This window comes from Podarcis gaigeae (genome assembly GCF_964106915.1).
Source record: "Podarcis gaigeae genome assembly, chromosome: 4".
Taxonomy (NCBI): Eukaryota; Metazoa; Chordata; class Lepidosauria; order Squamata; family Lacertidae; genus Podarcis; species Podarcis gaigeae.
Window position 1 is genome coordinate 33,444,736 of NC_139677.1, and position 25,370 is coordinate 33,470,105.

Consider the following 25,370-nt stretch of genomic DNA (forward strand, 5'->3'; position numbering starts at 1 on the left):
AAGTTAGTTCTTGGTATGAGCTTTCGTGTGCATGCACACTTCTTCAGATACCTTATGCAGATGCCTTATTTGCTGTTACACATGTAATGGTTCAACTTATTTAAAATTGTTTTTGCTTTATGTGCAACATGTTGTGCTTTCATTTTATTGTACCTTTCAACCTAAAAAACTATACCAAAAGACATCTCTGTTGCAGATATAAACAATGTCGTATAAAATTTCTTCATTGTTACTAGATTTCTCCATTAATGTATGTTTTTAACTGTCTGCCAACCTGGAAACATTTTCTTGGCAACTCTGGCTGATTTGGAAACACTGAACATTTTTTCCATTCCTCTTCTGTCCGCATATATTCTGCCATCTGTCATGTTCTGGAAAACAGATAGTCTCATATCATGTTCTTTACGGTTTTTCACATTCTCTTTTATATTTGTTACTTGAAATTGGTCCAAGGTAATCTACAGTCTATAGCAACTGCTTAGTTAGCAAAGTTTAAAAATAGCATGCATGTTAGTATGCACTACATGTACTATTGTAGCTGCTGCCATTATTATTATTATTATTATTATTATTATTAGATATACAGAGACCTGGACCGGAATTATCTTAGCTCTTTTCAGCATAGTCTCTTTCCTCATTCCCAAGAGTCATCCATTTATCTTCATTAGCCACTTGTTCCAGTCTGCTGCTAGTTTTAACCAGGAAACAAGCTGTATTAGCTTTGCATAGCAATTCAGGAATTAGAATCCACAGTTCTTGGAGGAATAAGGCCAATGCACCAGTAAAGGTTGTACCTTGATTAATCAAATAATCTCAGTTTGCCTGAGCTGGGCCACTGTTCAGACAATTGTCTCATCACATAGACCACTGCTTTTGTTTAAGCACTTAGTTTCTAAATAGATACTGAGATGCAACAGAGGAACACGATCAATTCTTTTCCTTCTAATCTGTTTTAGGGGCAGGAGGAGATGGATTTATTATAAAAGTACCCTGCGTTCTAAACCGCCCTGTGATCTTCGGATGAAGAGCAGTATATAAATTAAATAAAATAAATATGTAATTATTCTAGAAGGTACTTTAACCCAGTTGCTGAGCTCTTGGAAAACAGCTGTTTACATCAGGGGTGGGAAGAAGACAGATTGGTATCTACTAGTAGACCTCTGGGTGATTTGCAACTAAAAGACTATTTTCTTCTTCGAAATTAGGCTAAATTCTAATTAAGAAAGCTTAGGGGAGAAAACCAGGAGGAGGATTTCTTTTGTATAAATGAGTGGCAAACACATTCCTGGTACTTAAAGCAATTCCTGCACTGGTTAGGCTTGTGCTCAGCAGTGGCGTAGCGTGGGTTGTCAGCACCCGGGGCAATGCAAGTAATTTGCACCCCCTAACCCGTGGATTTGCGCCCCCTAACCCGTGGATTTGCGCCCCCTAACCCGTGGATTTGCGCCCCCTAACCCTAACCCCCAGATGTTGCGCCCGGTGCGGCCGGCCCCCCCTGCACCCCCCATGCTATGCCACTGGTGTTCAGAGGTACTATACTTCTTAATTCACTTCAGTGTGACTTTGCCCCAAAGCATCTGTATGGTACCTGCTGGTGTACGTTGGTGGACATTGGGGTTCTAATAAAAAGCAAAGCAGATTTTGGATGTGCTGTTCTTCATGAAAGTTCTGAATGACTGACCCAGGAAGGTTAAGTCATCTTGAAAATGCATGGGTCACATCCAGATTTTGTTGGATGACATCCCCCAGCCAGTAATCAAGAGCTGATGGCACGTGGTCCAGCAACTTATGGAGGTTTGCAAGTTCCCCAGCCCTACTCTAGAAAGATTTCCAAGGGCCAGGGAGATGTTGAGCGTAGCATTCCCTGATTTACTTCTTATTACAATTAGAGGGTCATGGGTGGTGCTGTGGTCCCTTTACCTTTTGCCTAGCAAAAGGTTAGCGGTTCGAATCCCCGGGATGGGGTGAGCTCCCGTTGCTTGGTCCCTGCTCCTGCCAACCTAGCAGTTCGAAAGCATGCCAAAAAGTGCAAGTAGATTAATAGATTAATTAACAAACACCGGCTCCCTTGGCCTGTAAAGTGAGATGAGCGCCGCAACCCCAGAGTTGTTCGCGACTGGACTTAGCTGTCTGTGGTCCCTTTACCTTTTTACAATTAGAGTATTACCGGTAAATTAATAAATCTTAGGTCGAATCTGATCTCTCCCTGGGCAAAATCCTGGGGGAAAACAGAATCTGAACAAGGTCTGTGTTGAAAGGCTTTTACTGTGTGATTTTATAAATACCTGAAGATTACTTGCATCTTATCCTTTATCAGATGGGAGTTATAAGAAGAATTAGAAGATGAAGAATTTTACTAGAGATAAGTGAATGAGAAAACAGTTTAGATTGCAAGCTAAATGATTTTCTGATTTAAAGGCACCCACAGAGGTGACATGTGGCTAATAAACTGTTTAACATTTGTAGCTCCCAATAAAATAAAAGGCTGCGTCTTTTATTAGAAAATAAACTTTTTATCAAAGAGGGATTAAAGGTAACAGTCATAACTCACAAGCAATCTTTAAATAGTTTTTCCTCTGTTTATTATTTCAAGATTGTGTGTCAGGCTAATCAACTGACAAAATGCTGTTACATATTTTACTGGAAATATAAATAAATAAATAAATAAATAAATAAATAAATAAATAAATAAATAAATAAATAATTCCCCCTGTACCCACACGTCTCAGGGCAGTTCACAGCATAAAATTACAATATAAAACCACAGAATACATAACCAAAATAAAAACAGAAACCCCCCCCCTGAAAAAAAACGCATTTTAAAAGGGCATTGGATGACAGTCACCCAAAGGCCTGGTTAAAGAGGAACATTTTTGCCTGGTGCCTAAAGGTGTATAATGAAGGCACCCGGTGAACCTTCCTGGGGAGAGAATTCCACAAGCGGGGAGCCACTGCAAAAAAAGGCCCGTTCTCATGTTGCCATGCCTCCTCAAACTCCACAGGAGTGTCAGATTCCAGGGGTCGAGGTGTTTACCCAGGGTTTGTGTTTCCTTTGGAAATGAGGCACAGTGGGGACTGTGGTGTCTTTATTATATATAGTTTATTAAATTATATTAAATATAATTTTGAAATCTCTTCTTTTTTTAAAGGAAATGACGCATTCATGGCCTCCGCCACTTTCTGCTATTCACACACCTGGCAAAGTGGAACAAAACAAGTTTCCTTTCACCAACAAGGTAAATAGCTTTATCCCTAACCATCACCATCCTTCATTCTAATGAGGAACCTGAACTACATGGGCTATATCCAACACAGTAGCTCCACTGGAACAATGGCTTTCTGTGTGCATAACAGAGTTTCGTGTTGGGGGAACCACGAGAACAGATTTGGGGGACATGTGAGGGGGGGGAAAGAACGGAAGTCTTATTGTGCCATTGGTATTACACATGCAAAGCATTGGACACAACCCTGTGTCATATACCATCTGTGTTTCAACTCCTTTGGAGTTGAAGATTGAAAATATAACCAGAGAGTTGACCTGAATGTAGTATTTTGCATAGCTTTGCAACTTCAGATCTACAAATCAAGCCTTTGGAACATTTCAAACCTAGTTTGTTGTGTGTGCATTTTCCTCCCCTCCTAACTTTAACTTGCATAAGACAATCTGCTTTTTATCAACATTCATTTAAAATTAGCCTCATGGCTGGTTACCATAAATCTGCCAAACCCACACCATCATCTGCTGCCTCTACTCCCCTCTTTGTAAATCTTCTGTCAAACCTCTGCCCTTTTCCTTTACTTCTGCTTTCTGTGTTATTGACTACTGCTACAGGCCAATGATTGTATGTATCAGCTCTTGTGATTTGTAAAATATCAGCAGCACACTGTTGATTATAAATAAGTGTGTGGTTGTTGTTTTTTAAAAAAGTTGTGTTGTGAAGTTGTTGTCATTCCAAAGTCGTGTATCTGAAGCACAGGAAGAGAGGCAATGCCAGAATAAAACCCCTAGCAGCTTCATACACTGGAATAGACAACCACATTGGTTCATAAAGGGGAATAGCAAGGTAGAGCAAGAAGTAGGATAAGCAGTTGTAACAATTAATTAGAAAGGAGATAGGAGCATTAAAGTGTTTCCTATATTTGTATTGATGTGGTAAATTAACCACACATCTCGAGAAAGGGGTAGTTTTTGCTCATTTGTGTTTAAAAATATAATCTTGATTATGTTAGCCCTCAGGCATTTTGAACTACTTTTAACCTGTACTTCAGCTAATTGCTAGTCTGACAGCTTGAAATTTACACTGTATTAAATAGGCAATTAAAATTCCACAGGCTGTCATGGCTGCAGCCAAGCTTATTTGATATCAGTCTAGAAATCAAAGCTAAATAACTGTCTGTAAAAATTTCATTTTATTCCTATGGAATATGCTGTATAACAATAAAGGAAATTTAATGTCAAGTAGACTTATTGGCTTCAATTCAGCTGGGGACTCAGTGGTATGCCAGACATACCATTTGCACAGCTGGTTTTGTCTTCCAGTTCGTTCTTCAGCCACCCCTATGCTGAATTGCTTTTTTAAACTTAGGGGTTGGTGGCAAATATAGTCCAACCCAGTGATTTGGTAAAAGAGAATACAGAAATAGGAAGCAGCAGAAACAGCAGTCCACAAAGCCTTGAAGATCAAGGCAACTGAATACAGGAGTGTGTATCCTCTAATCCCAGTGGCAAACTGAACATTTCCAGTATTACTCAATTGGGGGCATAAAGTTTCAATTTGTGGTCATTGTTATAATACTGGAAAAGAGAGCTCTATTCCATGTTGCTTTGCTTTCTATGTTCAAAGCTATACCGTGGTACCTTGGTTCTCAAACTTAATCAATTTCGGAAGTCTGTTCCAAAACCAAAGCATTCCAAAACCAAGGCACACTTTCCCAGAGAAAGTGATGCAAAATCGATTAATCCATTCCACACTTTTAAAAACAACACCTAAAACAGCAATTTAACATGAATTTTGCTATCTAATGAGATCATTGATCCATAAAATGAAAGCAATAATCAATGTACTGTACTATAAAATAAATAAGACAGTATTGTAGATGATAAAAAGATATTTTTTTTCTTATGTGCACTGATACCTGCATACAGGATGTTTCCTTACACACACATTTTTTGTGTACAGTGGTACCTCGGGTTACAGACGCTTCAGGTTACAGACTCCCCTAACCCAGAAATAGTACCTCGGGTTAAGAACTTGGCTTCAGGATGAGAACAGAAATCGTGCGGTGGCAGTGGGAGGCCCCATTAGCTAAAGTGGTACCTCAGGTTAAGAACCATTTCAGGTTAAGAATGGACCTCCAGAATGAATTAAGTTCTTAACCTGAGGTGCCACTGTATATGTTTTATTTTTAATGGCTTTCTGTAGCTATATGGTATTATTTCATAATAAACTTAATGAGCACAATTTTGCACCGTAGTTACATTATTTCATTTATTTATTTAGACTTAGGCTCCATCTTTCCTTTGCTATGGAACCCAAGGCTGGATCTACACTGACCTTTTTAACATTATTATAATGATATTAGCTATATCATTCTAAAATGTCACAGGGCATACCGCTAAAAAAAATGTTCATTACCTTAACGTTGTTCCTCCATAACAGCAGTTTCCCTTACTGCTTGGTTTTTGGTTGCTCTGCAGTGCTCTCTGGTGCCACGTTTTAACAATGCATTATTAATGTTCTTAGCAAAACGTAATGTGACCCTTACATTTTGAAAACCATTCTTTAACTCTTTCTTAATGTTATAAACCATGAGTGTAGATCCTCTCCAAGGCTTCTAAAACTCCAAACAAACATGATTTGTGTATGTGTGTGTGAAATACGAAAAAGAAATACTAATAATACCACTATAAGATTACATAAGTGATTCAGGAAACAACAGGACAGCAGGTGAGCAAAACAGAAGAGTAAAAAAAAAACCCTCTTCAGCCAAATGCCTGGTGGGGGCGGAAATATCCTTGTTTTCTCTAACTATCTCTCTGAGAGTTGACTCTATTTACAAAGGGAGATTGCTTTTTTACGGTGCCACAACTTTAAGGAAATGTCCTCTGCACATAAACTTTGCCCTTCTATTTGAGGGACTTGTTTTGTTACTGCTTCGGTTGCTGTTGCACAGCAAAGACCACAAGGGGCAACCCTGCCATGTCCCTCCACATGTTATCAGTCATTATTTTATCCAATCCATTTCCCCGATAACTGCTATAGATTGTGTAAATTTGTCTATTTCAGTTCACTAGCCTTTTGCCATGTTCTGACTACCTAACAATTGTACCAGACATCCGCATGCCAATCTATCCAAGGCTTTAGAAACGTCTCATGAGAGTAAAGCTGCCAGTTTTCCTAATTTTCCTCCCATAGCTAATGATGTTTATTGCTGTCCACACTGACTCCCTTAGCTGGGGACATGGGGACATTACTGTAACTATCTTGACATTGACTTCTACATTTTAGTTGTCTACCTCTACGTTTCTGTTCCCCCTCTCTTATGTTTTCGTCTGAGTGTCCCTTTAACATCTGATTTTGTACATGGCAAGCCCTTTGAGCTCCTGTCTAGTTAACTTGGGAACCCAAATGTGTATGGTTGTATGAGTGATACTGTTCTCTGGAAAACCTGAAGAGAACTGATGTCTAGAGTGGCAGCCATTTTTAGTTTCATTGTAGTAAGAAGTTTATCTGTGTCCTGCACTCCAGTCTACTGCGTCATTGCTTTGCAAAGTTTGCAGCAAAGATGACATGGTGTTAGAAGAGAAGTTGAAACTAAAGCAACAAATGATAAAAAAGAAAAAATACCCAGCTAAACACTCCTGCAAAATGTTTGAAGAAAAGGAGCAGAGAACTGGATAAGGTGGAGACTAGAGTTTGAATTGCACTCTCTTGTAAGTGGAGCAGATAAGGAAGATAAGAGAGACTTCAGTGAGTGCTTGTTCTTCGTGGCAGGTAAAGAAGCAACAGCAGTATTTGATCCCTTTCAGTTTGATGATGACAGTGCAGATAAGAGAAGCATTCAGGTTTTGATTAATAAATGTGAAACATACTGCACGCAAAGAAGGATTGCATATGAAAGGCACATATTTTTCACAAGACTGAAAGTGAATTATAGAGTGAAATCCACAAGTCCACTTAAACAGCGTTAAATTAGTCCAACTCAAACCAGATTTACTGCTTGTTAACCAATCAGGATATTTACATTGATATAGAAAAATAGGGGTGGTTGGCTTTTGCTGTTCAACTCCCCAAGGGACTGAGTCCCCATGTCCATGATCGGTCAGAGATGAATGGATGGAGACAGGATGCAGTGAAAGCAAGGCAGATCTTTATTTTTCTGTTGCAACAGAGCTCTCTCCCCTTCTAGCAAGGAGGCAAGAGAGACCCGGAACCAAGAAGAAACATCTCTTTTAAGGGTTTGCATTTTGGCATGGAGAAGAAGGACATTGCATCTACAAACAGTCAGAAATTACATCACACATAAGGTGGGGTTACTGTGGCTCAGGCAGGCCAAGGTGCGATATTCCTGAGGATTTAGCAAGTTTTACATAGTTCCAGACACAGTTTACACACAAAAATAGCATTTGATAAGACAATCAGGATGCCGGTCAGATAATCCCTCAATCTGGGCAAACAATGGCAATTAATACAAAGGAGGTTCATAGATATAGGAGAGGAATCCCTTCAGGAACTTCCCCTGATTGCTATCTGCCTACATGTTCTCAGGCAAGGCGGATTAAGGAGGCAGAGGAAATAAGTCTTCAGGAGAGCCAAGAGGGTTTTTGGATTGCTCTCTTGTACTGTTTTAGACGTGGTTTATATACTTACGTATGTGTGTTTACCTTGTGCAATTATCAACATTTATTCTATATTCCTACAACAATATACTCAGTCAATAAAAACAATAAAATAGATATACAAAATATGTTATACTATACATTAATATAATTAAAATTATGCTACTACAGAAACTCTTTGACATATACTAATAGATATTATCTAAAACTGTAAACAAGTTCCATAAAGGCAATTTAACAATTCTGGCAGCTTTTCTACATCACATAATATGAATAGCCAATATGAATCTTATTTTACTTAAAGAAGAGTTATTTCTAATCCCAACAATAAGGGGCTTGAAATAGTGGATGCTCAGATCTAAACACAAAGGGCATTCCAGTAAAAAAGAAAAGAAAGGTGTATCATGTCTTCTACCTTTGAACATCTGGCTGGGCAATGTCTGGCTACCCCATGCTGAACACCACAGCATCACTCAACCTCTGTCAACTGTGAGGCATTCAGTCTGCATTGGGTCAAAAGCCATGCCAACTCACATGAGCAACTAAAAGGCAAATAGGGAGGCAATTTCCCAGGAAGGACTGCAAATGTTTGATAAATGTAGTAGGTTTTGATGTCAGGCCGTATTGAATCTAAGAGCCACGATTAATTTAAATTTGCTACAAGGAGTTGATGTAATAGAAATAGGATCAGTGGGATGCTCATACATATTACAAAGTTGTGTCTCCGGGAGTTTCTTGCTTATAAAGAAAATATTTCATTAAAGGAAAACCCTACAGGTATCGCCCAATCTTCATACTTCCATCTTGGAATGTTCCAGTGGCTTTTAGTGACAAAGTTCAAAAGCAACTGGATTGCATGGAAAAAAGTAAGGTGAGAGTCAAGATGAAAACGAGCCTTGTGTCAGCAAGCTGTATCCTCTGCCAGTTGCTGTGGCCCCAACGTCACACCAGGATCCACACGGGCACCTGTGAATGTAATACCCAAGCCTAAGGTCTTTGGAATGTCAACTGGGAAAAAGAATGTCAACACAGAGAATGGAGAGAGATGGAGAGAGAAAGGTCAATTGTAAAAACGTTGGGAGGAGAATTGTAGGAGGAACGGGAGTGAAGAAGAGCAGCTGAGAAGAAAGACAAAGGAAAGCACCGGAGTGGAAAAACCAAGCATAAAAAGGAAGAGGAAGGGACAGAAAGAACAGCCCTCAGCTGGTGAGGAATAGCAAAACGCAGCAGCCCAAGGAACTGTGAAAGTGACTTTCACCATCCTGATGAAACTGTGCTTGTAACTTACTGTGGGTTAGGGCTTATTTGTCTTTTTCCTGTATATTTGCTAGTTAGTTAATGCTATGACTCATTTAGTGGAAGACAGAAGTGCCTGGCGTGCTCTGGTCCATGGGGTCACGAAGAGTTGGACACGACTAAACGACTAAACAACAACAACAACATGACTGCGATGGGGAGAGCTCCCATTGCTCGGTCCCTGCTCCTGCCAACCTAGCACTTCGAAAGCATGTCAAAGCGCAAGTAGATAAATAGGTACCGCTCTGGCGGGAAGGTAAGCAGCGTTTCCATGCTTCTCTGGTTCGCCAGAAGCAGCTTAGTCATGCTGGCCACATGACCCGGAAGCTGTACGCTGGCTCCCTCGGCCAATAAAGTGAGATGAGCGCCACAATCCCAGAGTCGGTCACTACTGGACCTAATGGTCAGGGGTCCCTTTACCTTTACCTATGCTGTCTCAGATTAGAAGAGACTACTACTGAGCTCCCAAGGACAGCATGGCTGCAGCTTGAAGTGGCTGCAATATTTTTTTTCCTTGTAAAAGTAGAAGAAATGGAAAACCCTGGGCCATCTCAGCATTAAAGGTAAGTTCACCGCCGACGCCCATTCCCTGCTCCATGTTTGAAAATTCACCTACCTCCCAATATTAGCCTACTCTTCAGCAAATGTTTCCACTAATATAATTTCTGAAAATCGCTGGGCCAATACTTTGGACCAGCACTTAAAAGAAGCAGTTCTAAGAGAGCACGCCTACTGTCAAATAAATCACCATAAAGTTGCCAGTTTCCAGAACTATTTCATCTATGCCAGTAGTGAATTTGGGAAAATCCTGCCGGATGACGTGAATGCTGGGCAGTGTACATTCAACACACCTCAGACAGGTTCAGAAAATCAGTATCGCTTCAGAGCTATACCACAAGGTGACGCAAGGCAGACATTTTAGGGAGGATATTTTCCCATGAGGAAAGGTCAGGCAATAACATAATGTTTGGCTAGAAATGTTCCTAGGAGTTCCTAGACAGAGGGAGGAATCTGAAAATGCATAGAGAAAAATGCACACCTGACCTTTCAGAAATAAAATACCAGGATATTTCTTACCCAAAGAAAGTCAAAACCAAATTGACGAGGAGCATTTTCTAGCTATTTCATCCGCTTAAGAAATCATCTGTTTTGTTTCTGCTATTTTCAGTAGTGAAATTCTGGTAAAATTATTTTGGGTGGAAGAGAATCAGAGGGGCCAATGTCCCCACCTTGCTTGAAAGCTATGGTCTAAGGTGCTTTTTGAATTTTGGGAAGTTCAGAATAGTTGCCACTATAAAAGTGGGGCTGTTTCATTTACTCTGAGGGCCACCCTTATAGGGGATAGCACCTGAATATCTACAGAAAAACACACTTTTACAGGATAAATGGATTGTTCTTCCTGTAGCAAATTTTATTTAGTAGACAACTGTTAAATACCCTTCTGAGTTACTGAAGCCAGCTTGTAAAAAATACACTGTCACAATGTATATGCCAACCTTTTGTTAAACCTGAAATGGTAGGAAAATCTTGACGATATGGATGTCATAAAAAAGAATGGCTTATGAAAACTCAGAGAGGCTTTATTTGATAGCAGATCCAAAGGATTTAACAGGTACCACATGCCATCTTTTTGAGAAAGAATTTCAGGGATTAACAGTGCAGTCTTCATCACATCTATTCAGAAGTAAGGCTCACTGAGTTCAATGCTAATTATTGCCCAGTAAGGGCATTAAGATCAATAAATGGAACCTTCTTAGTGTTGGTGGCACTGCTGTTGTGCAGTGCAGTTCCTGCTGAAATATGAAAGACTCCAACTGTATTGGCATTCTCCCAGCTTCTGAAAATGCACTTGTTTACCCAAGTGTTCCCTTGATATCTCGACCTGAGTCTCCTGTTTTAATAACTGTGTTCTCTTAATGGGATTGTTTTAATTCATATTTTAATAATGGACTTTTATATTTTAATATTTTAATCAGATTGCTTTATGGTTCAATCTGTTGATGCTGTATGTTTAATTATTCTGTATTTCAACAATATGCAAGCTGTTTGTATGATTTAGAAGCCATCTTGTCATTAAGCATTATATAAGTTAATTATATGGTACCTCTGCTTACGAACTTAATTCATTCCGGAGGTCCGTTCTTAACCTGAAACAGTTCTTAACCTGAGGTACCACTTTAGCTAATGGGGCCTTCCCACTGCCGCCGCACCACTGGTACGCAATTTCTGTTCTCATCCTGAGTAAAGTTCTTAACCCGAGGTACTACTTCTGGGTTAGTGGAGTCTGTAACCCGAAGTGTTTGGAACCCGAGGTAACACTGTATTATTATTTACTTCCAAGTACGCATGCTAATGAATCATTGAAATAATTTGATGAAAAAAAGTTGTTTTGGTTCATGAAACTATTTTCCCTCGAATTACTAGGTCAATTCCATGTATGTTTGGCTGAAACACTGCAGCTTTAGATGCAACTAAAATAGAGAGCACAGCTCAAAGTCCTAGAAGAAAGATTTGATTTGACTGATGGATTTGATTTATTATATTTTTATGCTGCTTTTCATTCAAATGAATCCCAAAGTGGCTTGCAAACAACAAATAATAACAACCTAATAGAACATAATAGAATATCACCAATACAGCAGAAAGCATATGGAATAATTAGCAATTCATCAGTGAAACAATTACAATATATAAAACACTGTTAACAAAGCAGCAACTAAAAAATAAGTCAACACAGAGTCTCTCTCCTCTCACAGTTCTTCCTTTTGAAACAGCTCCCTTAAGAACAAGGCCAAAATCCCAAAGATTTCTAGGAAAAGTCAGCTACCTAACAAAGTTTACACTCTCTAGAGAGGTTTCGCCATTGTCGGTGTCAATGTGTTATGAGTTAAAAGGACCAGTAACAATTCAGTGAATGCCAAATAGGTAAAGGTAAAGGGACCCCTGACCATTAGGTCCAGTCGTGACCAACTTTGGGGTTGCGGCTCTCATCTCGCTTTATTGGCCGAGGGAGCTTCCGGGTCATGTGGTCAGCATGACCAAAAATTGCCAGAATGCCAAATATATAGGATTAAATTGTTATAGAAAGGCTAGCTTGTTGTACGTACCATCAAACTACTGACAGCTGTCTAACAAAACTATATTCAAATAGCAAATAGATTTCAAATGCCATAAATCTAGACGTACAATATGGTATTGGGCAAATCACCATATCTCATCCTTAATTTCATATCTGTGAAATGTGAACCACAGTAAACAGTGAGAAACTGTTACTGCCTTTGCAAATTTAGTGATAGGGTTTGCTATAATTCTAACAAAAATATATTAAATATATTCTGCTCTGAAGAGGAGGCAGAATTTAATATATCTTGCTTATTCTGTGACTCAGCCAACCAACAATGACAAGTTTACTTGAAATAGCTCATAATTTAGAATGCATGTCATTTAGAAAGCCGTTAATCCTTATTTTCTGTTAAAACCACACATATTTATGCTAATTAGCTTTATTGTTGCAGTTTATTTTGTTTGAAATATTCCAGAAGAACAGTAAAACTGCCTTTGAAAGTGGTACTTGCCATTGTTTATACTTAAGTGAAATGCCATTTTCAGGTGCTGAAGGAGTACTCTGAAGATTAGGAGACCATAAATAATACACAGCAATGCATTCTCAGAATCAGCAAGACACTTGCAAATATAAAACATTACACACTTTTATCACATATCTACTCTTTAAAAGTCTCATAATTGCTTTGAATTATTCAAAAGAAATTTGAGCTGACATACTTGGAAGACTTAGCACAATGTTTTGCCAAAATGATGAAGATGTTTCATAAAAACATCAAAACAGTTTCAAGTGTGGCGTAATTACACATCACTTTTGCTAAGTACATGTATTTGCCGGTCTGCTGGAGACTAATATGAAGTTCAACTGCACCGTTTAAGACTGTATTCGAACTTGCATAACTTTGGGTTGATGTTTATGTTATCCCTTCCTAGCTGCAGCAGCAGGAGAGGTGGGGCAACAGAACCTACTTTGTCCATTGGTTGGGACAAACTACCATTTGGCTTCTCCTCTTCCTGAACTGTCCCCACCCTGTAACAATTGCATCTAAGAAATAAACATTTATGTAACTACAAAAACAATTAGTTCCTGAATTTGCTTCTTTTTTTGTTCCCCCATCCTCTCTTCCTTTTGTTTGTCTATTAGAATGTAAGCCTGCAGACAAAGATGGTTCTGTGTTCCAATCTTGGAACAGCACCTAGAGAACTTTAAGCTGTTTGTAAATGATGACAATTATTATGGCTTTCCTAGGCAGTTGTGGGCAGTTCTATTCACTGTAGGTATGTTATTATTTGGTGTATTCTTATATGATCTTTCCCCCTCTTGTGAATAAAAACTAAATACAGTGGTACCTCAGGTTACATACGCTTCAAGTTACATACGCTTTAGGTTACAGACTCCGCCAACCCAGAAATAGTACCTCGGGTTAAGAACTTTGCTTCAGGATGAGAACAGAAATTGTGCTCCGGCGGCGCGGCAGCAGCAGGAGACCCCATTAGCTAAAGTGGTGCTTCCGGTTAAGAACAGTTTCAGGTTAAGAACGGCCCTCTGGAACGAATTAAGTACTTAGCCCGAGGTACCACTGTATGATATATCTGTAAGAGGAAAAACAGCAGATAAACATTTAGAATTACATGCCCTACTTGATGGCATCTGCAAAGAGATGAAGGGAGGAGCTGAGTGTGACCATTGATTCACACCATTTTATTCCATTGACCATGACATCTGTCTGCATCACCTAACAGGAATGGGTGTGTGTTGGGTGGTGGTGCTCATTTTTAGGTGCGTTCATTTGATTCTGGAGGGTAAATCCCAGGTAGCGCTGAGAGAACATTACACAAGTCCTTAGTCTTTGGCATATGAGTGTCAGCATCGCCCTTGAGCCAGTGTACCAACTGGACTCATGCACCACAGCCCCGAGTGGGCTAGGCGAGCTGGGTAGCACTGCCAGAGACCTCCTTTCCCACAGGAACAGGTCACAGTGCTGTGGACTCACAGCTTGGAGCTGAGAGCACCGGATTCACTGTCTCAATAATATAGTCGTTGCGCAGCAGCGTTTTGCAGAGTCTTGCAGAGTATAAACCACTTGGAGAGCAGCTCTGTAAAATATCCTCCTTTATTCTATAACTACAGCTATAATACAAAACTATATACAGAGCTAAATATTCTGAGCATAAATCAATGCTATACTCTGAGTGCCTGCAGCTGCTCTTAGCAGCAATCTTATCTATAAACACAATCTCTTGCACTCTCTCTCCGACACACTGACTGACTCTCTCACACACAGAGAGATTCACTCACTTGACTAATTAAGTAGAGAGCAGTACATTGCTCCTCCTCTCTGTAGAGTCAGCAGAGACCTCAGGAGATGATCAGGAGATTCTTGGGTATGGGAGGGGTGAAATCTCCTCATCGAGACCCTGTAGGATTCTGTATTATCCTCAACATTTTCAACATAATAGATTGCTGGAGCTGATGTCATCAGTTTGCTGATGACACACAGTTCAGTCTCTAAACTTAGGGAGGGAGTGGAAACACCTGACCTATTGCTTGTCAGCTAAACAAGGTTGAATGAGTGAAAAAAACAACAACTTAAAGCTAATCCAGATAAGGATTTATGGCCTGTTCTGAAACTTTGCATACCCTGTGTGCAGGATTACACTTCCCCTGAAAGATCAGGCTCCTTGACCCAGCACTAATTTTGGAGGATCAGGTAGCAGGCAAGACAAGGATTGCTGTTTACCAGGTTCTCTAGCTATGCTCTTTCCTCACTTGCTTAGACGTCTGTCGTTTTCATTCTATCTCCAGACTTCATTATAGTAAAGTGCTCTAATTCAGGATGCCCTTGGTGTTTGGAAAGTTTAGCTGGTACAGAATAGTGCTGCCCAAACTGATCACTCTAATGTTAATCAATCTGTGTGTGCTTTGTTTCTGGATTCAAGTTTTAAATAGTTAGGGATCAGGAGATCCAAGTAACTGCTTTATTCTACTCTGCCTCTTGGCCACCTTCCACTTCAGCCTCGGAGTCTGAACTGCCCTCTGCCGCAGTCTCTTCCTGCTCAGTAAACAGTTACCTCTTATGCTTCCGACACCATCTCCTCCGAGTCTGCTCCTTCTTCTCCCTCAGACCACTCACCGTCATCCCATCACCACTTTCCTGGCTCTGAGTCTTCTTCCCCTTGGGTGTTCCCCAGCTGGTGCCTCCTACCGCTCTTCTGCATCTAACCATGACAATGCATCATGTTCAGAAAATACTATTAATAGAGGTGCTGCTTTGTATGCAAGAGGAACTGGTCTTTTAGTGTTGTGGTGCCAGTCCCCTGGAATCAGTTACCAACTGAAATTAAACAAGTGCTTAATGTTTTGATGAAATGATCTGCTTGGTGCTACACTGAATACAAGCTTGTGTCGATGTACTGTATTGCATTGTATAACTGCTCTAACTAGGTGAACAGATATATTATTCAGAGATAATTCATTGTTTTTAGTGAGCATTGTGGATTAACTGAATAAATTTATTGGTTTTGATTATTGTTTTTTCCCCCTGAGGGGTTATGTTGGTGATTAAAGATATCATTAATTGGATAGCCATGGGTTATAAAAAGATTAATTGTTTACAATTAATTTATAGTGATTTCATATTTTAAATTGTTTAAGATTAGATTGGAGATTAATTGTGCTGAGGGAATTAATGAGGAAGTTAATGGAAGATTATAAATTAAGCTATTAAAATTATAAACTGTTGATATATTATTTGAATTGTTTATAAAGATTCTCTGGCAGCCACTAAAGTGCTGTGAAGAACCTGCAGACACTGAGCAATGCCTGGGCAGCGACAATGGCCTTACTAGGCATGGTATAAGGCTTCCACAGTGGCATAGAGGTTGCTAGGCTAGCACTGTGTGAAAATGTACAGTAGCAGCAGCAGCAGCAGCCAGTGAAATCTGTTGACAGCATTGCCCATGCCAAGTACTACTGCCGTGCCAATGGCTGAATGTCTGCACAATGCTGACTGGCTAAGCATCTCTACCATGTGATGCCCACCAGTAATGGCATTGAGCACTCCCTCACTTGCCACCCAGCTTACTCGCCATTGCACACATCTTACTGTCTCCATTGCTGCAAATATTGTCTTTATAAGCATGTGCTATGTTGTGTAACCTGGTACTTCCTTTCACTGTCTGGAGAAGGGGAAAGGTAACAGGCAGGGATCTGTGGCTGCATTTGAACTGTATTGGATCTTGGATGCTTCCATTTTTATGTCAGCTGCTCTCCTTTTGCCACACCTGTCTCTTAGCAGCCTGACTGAATAGTTCTGAACAGCGGGTCAGATAGAGGATATTTCCTCCTGGTTGCCTCCTAGCCCACTTGGAAGAGGGTGCGGGTGGTAAAGGGTTCCAGAATTAGCCAGAGGTTTACAAAGATGTGCCTTTCCTTTCCCCATCTTCCTGCCAGAGTGGCTGAAGCAGTGTCACAAGTCATCCCAATACGTATACAGGAACCTGGGGGCTTCCATAAGTTGAGCTAAGCATTGAGATTTACAACAAACTGTGTTTGCTATTGTTAATACAAAGCATGTTCATTGCACTGTTTTTAATTTATCGATTAGTATAACCGATTCATCTCTTTGCTCTTTCAGGACTCCCAGCAGCATGTCTCTACGGGGCACAGCAATCAAAGTAAGAATAACTTTCACGTTGCAGCTGCATTTGATGGAAATTTTGCTCTTATAGGAACATAATAAAATAAAGGCTGGTTTGACAGCTTAGCATAGACGAAGTCCAGGAATTTCTGTGTCAGCCACAGCTCAAACCAATCTTCATTAATTCCAACTTTTGCTAATTCTACCAAAATCTATAACGATATTAAAGATGCATGGCAACCTGAAAGCATCCTGTTCATAAGCTATATTGTGTTAGCTTCATGAACTGTTATGCAGCAGATAGCACTATTACAGAAGCTGTGTTTGAAGATGAAAAATGCTCTGTGCCAACAGATGAGCTTTGAGAAGAAGGGTCACCTACTGAGCAAGGAGAAATCTATCCAGAGGTGAAGATGTTAGAAGGCTTTTGGTGTAATATAGGGCAGCACTTTTCTAAGGGAAAGGTCGAGGATTAAAAGCGGTGTGGCAAAATGTAGTAGAGTGTGGTGCTTGTTAATTACCAGCCAGTGTTTGACACTGTTGGGAAGAACTAGCACTGAAGAAATAATGAAATGGTAAGGAGCGTGGGTTTCAGTAGCCATATAAGCAGCAACAGCAGGAAGTACTAAAGAGAAAACTGGAGATTAAGATGAGCCAACTGCTCTGAATACAACTTAAGGGAAGCATAACTTGAATAATTTGCTATATGAATAACTTGTTTGAAATCAGAATGTTTGCATAGCGCTGACAATCATCTCCTGCATCAGATTGTGAAACATACTAATAATGGAAAGAGAAAATTGCCATGAAGAGGAGAGGGTTGTTGGTGCACATAGTAGTGTTCCCCCTGGCTGCTTACTGAATAACAGCACATTATTTTCTAACTCGCACACACATCCTGCCACAATATGTGGAGACTGAAAATGTTTGCTTCTGTTTTCAACTAACCACAGTTGTCTTTATGTCCAAACTGGAAACCGCGGTTAGTTTAACAATAATTTATCTGAACGAGCTAGGATTATGAACTATTTTCTGAAGTTGGCTTGGCCAAGCTAACCATCATTAATATGAACCAGCTTGTCCCAGTTCAGACGTAATGACAAATGGTGGTTAATTTGAAGCAGGAAGTAAATGTTCTTGACTTGCTCCTTGTGGCCACACTGGAAGAAGAGTGGGGAGCACTCAAACCCAAGAACCAGCCATGCTAGTTTTTTAGCACTAAACTATGGTTTAGCACTGCATCCAAATGAGGCCATTGCAAGCAACAGCTAGTGTTTGAAGATGATAAATTAGAAATTTGGAGAAGTCAATATAGTTCCCTAAAACTCCCATTATTCCTAGCCAGTGATCAGGGATGATGGAAGTTGTAGCCCAAGAGCATATGGAAGGTACCGCATTAGCTACCCCTGATATTGAATATCAAAATTATTTTACAAATTTGGAGAGATTCCAGCAGGCCCCTCCTTACTTGAGCATTCTAAGAAGGCAATAGTGTCTATGTTATAGACATAGATACAGGGCTCTGATGAGTGCATCCCATTTAGATTATTCTTTTTCCCCAGCAGTTAACATATAATTGCCTCTCTCCTGAAATTACTTTTTTATCTACAGTGCTTTCTGTACATTCTGCAATTATTAATGCAGTAGGGCTCCTAGCAATAAGCAATCCTCCTTTAGGAAAAAGATAGATATTCTAAACAACAGAAGTTGTACACAAAGACAACAAAGGTGTTGCTTTGCTATTTTATGCTAGTTCCCCCTTATTGAGATTCATCAGAATATTTGATTTTAAAAAATACAAATGAAACAGAGATATGTGCATTTTTTCTTCTCCACTCCAAGAATAGTTCTCAGCCTGAATTTAAACATTTGATAATTCATCCAAAACAATATGCAGGCCAAAATATAGCCATCCTTTGAAATTACACTACTCCAAATTTCCATAAATGAGGACAATATCTTCCCTAGATTAGTGATTTCTGACACATGCATACCTTTCTGTGAACTATCCATAGAGGTAGTCATATTCGTTTGTTGCTGCAGCAAAAGCAAAGCAGAATCTCGTGTCACCAACAAATTTATTATGTTGTAAGCCTTTCTGATGGTTTCCAGTCTATGAAAGCTTATGCTATAACAAATTAGTTAGACTTCAAGGGAACACAGTATCCTTCATTGTCTTTATGGGAAGATTTTGCCCCCAAAAAGGATTATTCCAAGGACAGAATTTCCCTTCTTGACCAATCAGAGCATTGTGGGTGACTCAGGCTTTGTATCACATGTTGATTTAAGAGCAGTCAATGGGGACATTAGATTTGAAGCTTTACTTCTAAGTGGTATGTTAATTCTTAAAGGCACATAGGGCAGGAAAAGAATAGCTAGGCAGAGATGCCTCCTAACTATTGCCATTTAGTGTGGCATGGGACTTAGTCACGACCAACCTAAGTCCCATTAATTTCTGAGCATGGTCTGGATCAAACTCAAGAGATTCTAAAAGGCAAAGCTATCACTAATTGCATTAATAAATTTCAACCATGTTCCCTATAGCCACATGTAGCCTTAAAAAATGTGATTATATGCATTCTGAAAAGCTGTTAACATAATGTACTGACCTCTCCAATTATGGATGATTAATATTCATTTCTTTTTCTTTTTCCAAGGAAAAGGTGATGTTGAATCAAAGAATCCAGAAAACAGTACATCACATACATCGTAAGTCAGTTTTATATTTGGGGCCAGAAATAATGGGTATAGTTTCATTTTCCTTGACAAAAGAATTGTATCCATTTGAGATTCTCTCTACTTTTAAAGGGCTGCTGTAAAATATGCTTTCAGCAATGAATTTTTCACTAATTGTCTAGTAAGCTTTAATATCCCTTGATTTCTAAAGAGCATACATAACAAAGAGAATGTATACTTTTTGAGTAAGGATGGTATAATTTCATAAAAAATTGAAAGGCTTCCTGAATGAAATCAGGAGCTTGACTCACTAGTTAAATCATATCATGTTGCATTTCGCCTTAGATGCACTAATGCAATTTTTAAACGCTGCATTCTGCAGCTTCACCTTTGAATTAAAGAAATCCATTTATACTTTCTTATCTGTGGTCTCCCTCGATTAGTTGATGGTTTTGAATTAGCAAAAGTAGTGAAAAAGAAAAGAAAATGTATTTGTAATACATCAGTATTCACCATTCTAAGGTGAGAGCAGCTCCTTTTATTCATTTTGTTTCAATATTAAAAAATATTCAACTGTTTCTACCACTATAAAACACCAAATCAACAAATAGACAGACTGAGGTTTCAAGATTGGGGGGAAATCAAATAAATCCTGGCTACATAAGTAAACTCAATTTAGGTCAAATGGTCAGAGTTAAGTCTCAACTTTTTACTTGTTTGAATGGGCAATTTTTCATGTAACAGTACAGACCTGTGAGTTTTAGAGTGCATCATGTCAGTTATTGATACCCTTTGGTTCAGAGAGTGTTGTATCATGTAAAGGCACAGTGAGGGTGATTGGGTGCAGAATGTTCTTAATAACAGTAAAGCATGTAGGTACCTCCTCAAAACAAATCCAAAAAAAAATAAAATTGACAAGAGTCTGGTAGCAATATCTTTGTTACAGAATACGAGGGGTGAGTAATTCTTCCCACACATTCTATGACTAGTTCAAGGCAGAAGACCATGCAGGCTCAGAATCCCACAAGCTGAAATCATCCCCAGATGTTTCTAATGAACTGCAGCTCTCTGATTCAGTTATATGGCAAGTTCTCACCTGAATCACTGGGCCTCCATTCATGGCAACATAGCCTATTCATGGCAACATAGCCTATTACAGCATCATCCCTATGCTCCTGGTTGATATGGAGCATAACAGCTCCTCCTGAATTGCAGAAATTAAGAAAAAGGAGGAGGCCAAAAAAGGAAAGAGAGATGGAGGCAACTGGGTGGGCACCTCTTACTCCATGGTGCACACTTACCTTCTTTTTTTTTTATTCACGGCCCTTTTAGGAAAGGAACTGAGGTTAGTGAGCTAAAACACACTTAGAAAAAATGGTTTGAAATTTCACTATTAAGTCAAATTTTCAAGTAGCTTGTTATCGGTTTACTAATGTCAAATAGGAGCCAGTGGCATTTCCCAAAGTGAGTGATCTGTTCACAGTTCTTTCGGTCCCAACAATAACAACAAAAATATGAAGGATTCTTATCTGCAAAAAAAGTCTATAAAGCATATGTATATAAAGTAATTGCTTAGTGACCTTATAAACTCAAAAGGAACAAGTTGATTTTGTTTCTGCAAATCTGAAACTCCATATACAAACTGAACATTCATAGGTACAATGGCAGTTAATTCATCCTTTCACTGGATTTATTGCTTCCATCGAACATTACTCTCACAGACAGGTTTATTACCCTCCTGAATCAGGCGGAGAGCCATTCATGAGTGGAACATTTACATTTAAGTCTTTCTGAAGGGAGGAAATCAACTCCCTCCTATCTGGATTACTCCATTACCAAAAACTAAAAAAAAAGAAAAAAAGATAACTAAATGTCATCGCTTCTGGCATCTATTTATCTCACAAAGTTCCAGGCAAGATGATATTATTATTATTATTATTATTATTATTATTATTATTATTATTATTATTATTAGAGTCTAGAAGTGCCTACTAGTCCTACAATGTACACTGAGACAATTGGCTCTATTGGCCACAGTTTTTCCAGACTTCTGTTCTGAAAAACCACATCCAGAGGAACTTAGGGATGAAGCAGAAAAGGAAATCACTGCAGTTTGTCTGTTCATCTGTGATCAGGAAACGAAATCAGTCAATAAATACCATTGTTCGTGTTATTGTCTGCCTTGGCTCTCATACTCAGTACTTGGTCTATAGGCTCAGTAATTCATGAAGACTTTATTCCACAATTGAAACATAGTTCAAGATACAGGTAGCAGAATCAATTGTTCAGAAGTAGGGCTCTGAGCTACATGGCTAGGAACAAGCTAAGACAGTGTCTCAATACTTGACATGCCACCTTTGCTCCCATTTTGAAGGGTACGGCAGGTACAACCTTTCTGCAGTTCTCAGCCCATACAGTGAAACTGGGCAAGCCAACAGGCACCACTGGAAGTAGGGTGGGTCTGCTTCTGTCAGTGCATGTAATAGTGCATCCTTGGAGGCAGGGCCTGAATTTGCTCAGCCAGCTCACTATGCAACCCAGGTTCCCCCCAGGTTGTTTCAGCAACCTCATTCTTAAGGTAGGGTAATGACTGACTTGCTCAGCTCCCCCTTCTCCACTGGGACGAATGGCAACATCTGGGTGGGGATGTCTCCTAACATCCGCAACCCCATTGCCAAGAGACTCAATATTCTGCTTCCATTCTTCCTCTCCTTCTGACAAATCCTGCAAGGACTACCCCTCCTTGTCTGTCACTGTGGGGCTCATGACATTGTCATAAAAAAAGAAAAAAAGATATGCAGTACATAATTCATGACTTTTGGGCAATAGGTCAGTATTTCCTTTACAATGAAATGAATGTAGGCTACATAAATAATGGCACATAACGGAAAATCCGGCAGAAACTGAACTGCAGCAGAACGGAAACACTGCAAATTTTGACAAAGTCAGAATGGGAACCACTGCCTTCTTACATCCCTAATAACACCAGTGGCAGACTTTGGGCTCTCAATTTCAATGGCGCCCTGTGCAATGGCAGAATTCAGCAGCACCCCTCTGCCAACCTCTCACACTATTTTCTACAGCATTGTTGTGGTGCCCCCTCCAGTGCAGCCAAATCGGTTGTGCTACCCTAAAACCGCCTCTAGTAGCACTGTAACTTTATGCCAGGTTTCACTGCATTGCTTAAAGATGCTAAATAGATATATCTTTTCAATCTACCTGGTGTATGTAATGAAGTAGACTCTGTCCTATGAAAACTCATGCCTCAACAAGCCATTCCCTTGTTTTGAACTGCATTATCATCTTTTTTTTAAACTCAGGAGGTTGCCAGAAACAGTGTGGCACAGGTGTGTTACGGTTTCAAGGAGAGAGACACCACGCAATTTGAAAATTGGATATAAGGGAAACAGCTATTATTCTGAAGGTGCCACTATTGCACTAGATACAAGATGTTATGGCTGTCTTCAGGCATTGCAAACAGATGACAGCAACAGACACAGGAATTGCTCTTGTTCTGCTTTCATATAATGACTGGAACAGGAATTAATGTATCTTCTGAGCCGTAACGTTTGAGAGTAACAGATGTAGGTGGATCAAATATATATCTCTGCAGGGTAGATGCATGGGTCCCTCCTTTGAGCATCACACAGGAAGTGAAGGTCACTAGCGTGCCCTCTTATCAGCTAAACACTCTTTCTTTCTTCTTTACATATAAAATTAGCTCCATGATTGTATGGAGAACCTGCAAATGGATGTGTTTGATTTCTGCCTTGTTCACCTTAATTGTTGTGAGGAGCAGAGCCTATTTTATATGTATAATTAAAGAAAAACCCCAATGGCATACAACAAAGGAAATATATTTGTACGGTTTTTTCTTTAAAAAAAATTATAACCTCTGGGGCTTCTTTTTCTTAGCATTTTTATACTGCATCAGTGATTCCTTGTAATATCTGCCTGTGGGAATTTCTCCCCCCCCCCCCCCAGACAGCCTACCAAAAATGTACCAGTTTTATAATGAATGAAGTTAGTGTTTCTTAGAGTGATGGAGGTCTTGAAAATTGTGCTGGAAAAAGTCTGATGCAGTATTTATCCTTAAACCAAATATCTGGCACAAAATGTACTAGCTTCATTGTACTGTTTCCACCTGTTTACTTTGAGCATGACTTGAGGAAAGCTAACCAACTACTGTCAAATGTTATTGTGCTCACTTCAATGGCTAGAATTTTAAAGACAATGTCATGCATTTATTAATACCCTTTTGGAAATCCACTCAAACATACGCACATGCACAGCACATTAAACTACTCTTTACTTGGAAAATAAACACCTTTGGTAGCTTCCTCTACAGAGCATACACACATCCTTAGACAAGTCTATTTCTTTAGATCTAAATAGTTAAATCTAACTATGTATAGCATATTGATATTAGATATACTGTACATTCAAATGATTAAAAAATCACACAAAATAGGGCTGCCATACGTCCAGATTTTCATGAACATATATGGGATTTGCCTGTTGAAAATAGTGTCTGGGTGGAATTTCCTTAAATCACAAAATTGTCTGGGGAAACCCATGTTGGAAATTTCCTTTAAAATAGTTGGAAAACTTCATTTCTTTTGGAAACAACTTTGGCCAAAACCTCACCCCCCCCGAAAACAACTTTGCCCCAAAAACTCAAAAACCTCTCCAGTTTTTAACTTTTAGAAATATGGCAACCCTACACAAATACTATCTGAGATATTTATTGTCCCATTAAACTTTAATTAGTTTAATGTAAATGCCCAGTGCGCTTCCATCGTCACAAGTCCCACTACAGCAGAGTATTTCGCACAGCAGTTGAAGAAGGGCAGGAGAGGCAGTATCTTTTCAAAGAGGAGTCTTGGAGCATGCGGTTTGTAACTCAAAGATAAGGTTTATTTACAAAAACAAAAAATAACCCTGGCGAAGAACCACACATCTCAGCAAACACGCCCAAAAAGGGGAGAAAAGAGGGGAGAACAAACACACAGGAGACTATTTATACAAACTCATGTTCCTGGAAGCCTAATGACCTCCAGCTGCTCAGTGATTAGAGCGTTTCTGCTACCCTTTAACCCTTTGATAGCAACACCCCCTCTCGCTCGTAACACTGAGCTGTACCAACATTAATTCAAATTTAAACCTGAACAGAAACATTTATGAGATTGCGGACCCAAAGCTTTCGTAAAACCGTCTGCGAGATTTTCTTGGCTTGGACAATACTTTAGTTCAATTAAACCTTGTTTTACACTTTGGCATACATTTTGATAACGGATATCCAAGTGTTTTGTGTGGGCCTTGAATTGACCTGATTTAGCTAGTTTAATACAAGGTTGATTGTCTTCCCACACTCTGATAGGTAGGGAACATTCTCCAAACAATTCTTGTACCAGTTGCTTATAAAATTCCAGTTCTCTACATACATCTGATAATGCATTGAACTCAGATTCAGTTGAACTTAAAGCTATAAGTGACTGCTTTCTTGATCTCCAACCAATTAGTGCATTTCCAAATTTTATCGCCATTCCTGACACTGATTTTCTATCTGGTCCAACATCTGCCCAACTACTGTCGGCCCAACATTCAAGTTGTGTGCTGCCCTCTGCTGATAGTTTTAAGCGAAACCTTTTGGTAGTTTGGAGATACCTTAAAACTCTTTTTACTCCTTGCCAAGCATGCATTGATGGTTTTTCAGCTTGTCTACACAGCATGTTGACAGCATATGTTATATCGGGCCGAGTCCACTGTGCAATGTGGAGTAGACTGCCTATCGCTGACTGGTAAACCCCGGGATTACTGAACTCTGTCTGTTGCTCGGCTTGAGCATCCTTTAT

At 39.5% G+C, this 25,370-nt stretch overlaps 1 protein-coding gene and 1 long non-coding RNA gene across 3 annotated transcripts in view; one reads left to right on the forward strand and one right to left on the reverse strand.

Annotated features, from left to right (window-relative positions):
* Nucleotides 1-25,370, forward strand: part of AFF3 (ALF transcription elongation factor 3) — a 223,992-nt gene that overhangs the window by 107,955 nt on the left and 90,667 nt on the right. Inside the window, exons 5-7 of the mRNA XM_083735433.1 lie at nucleotides 3,150-3,236; nucleotides 16,837-16,876; nucleotides 19,497-19,548. Of these exons, the coding sequence (XP_083591559.1) occupies nucleotides 3,150-3,236; nucleotides 16,837-16,876; nucleotides 19,497-19,548 (179 nt within the window). The remainder of the gene's footprint in view (nucleotides 1-3,149; nucleotides 3,237-16,836; nucleotides 16,877-19,496; nucleotides 19,549-25,370) is intronic.
* Nucleotides 1-25,370, reverse strand: part of LOC310843142 — a 102,428-nt gene that overhangs the window by 67,783 nt on the left and 9,275 nt on the right. The window lies entirely within an intron of this gene.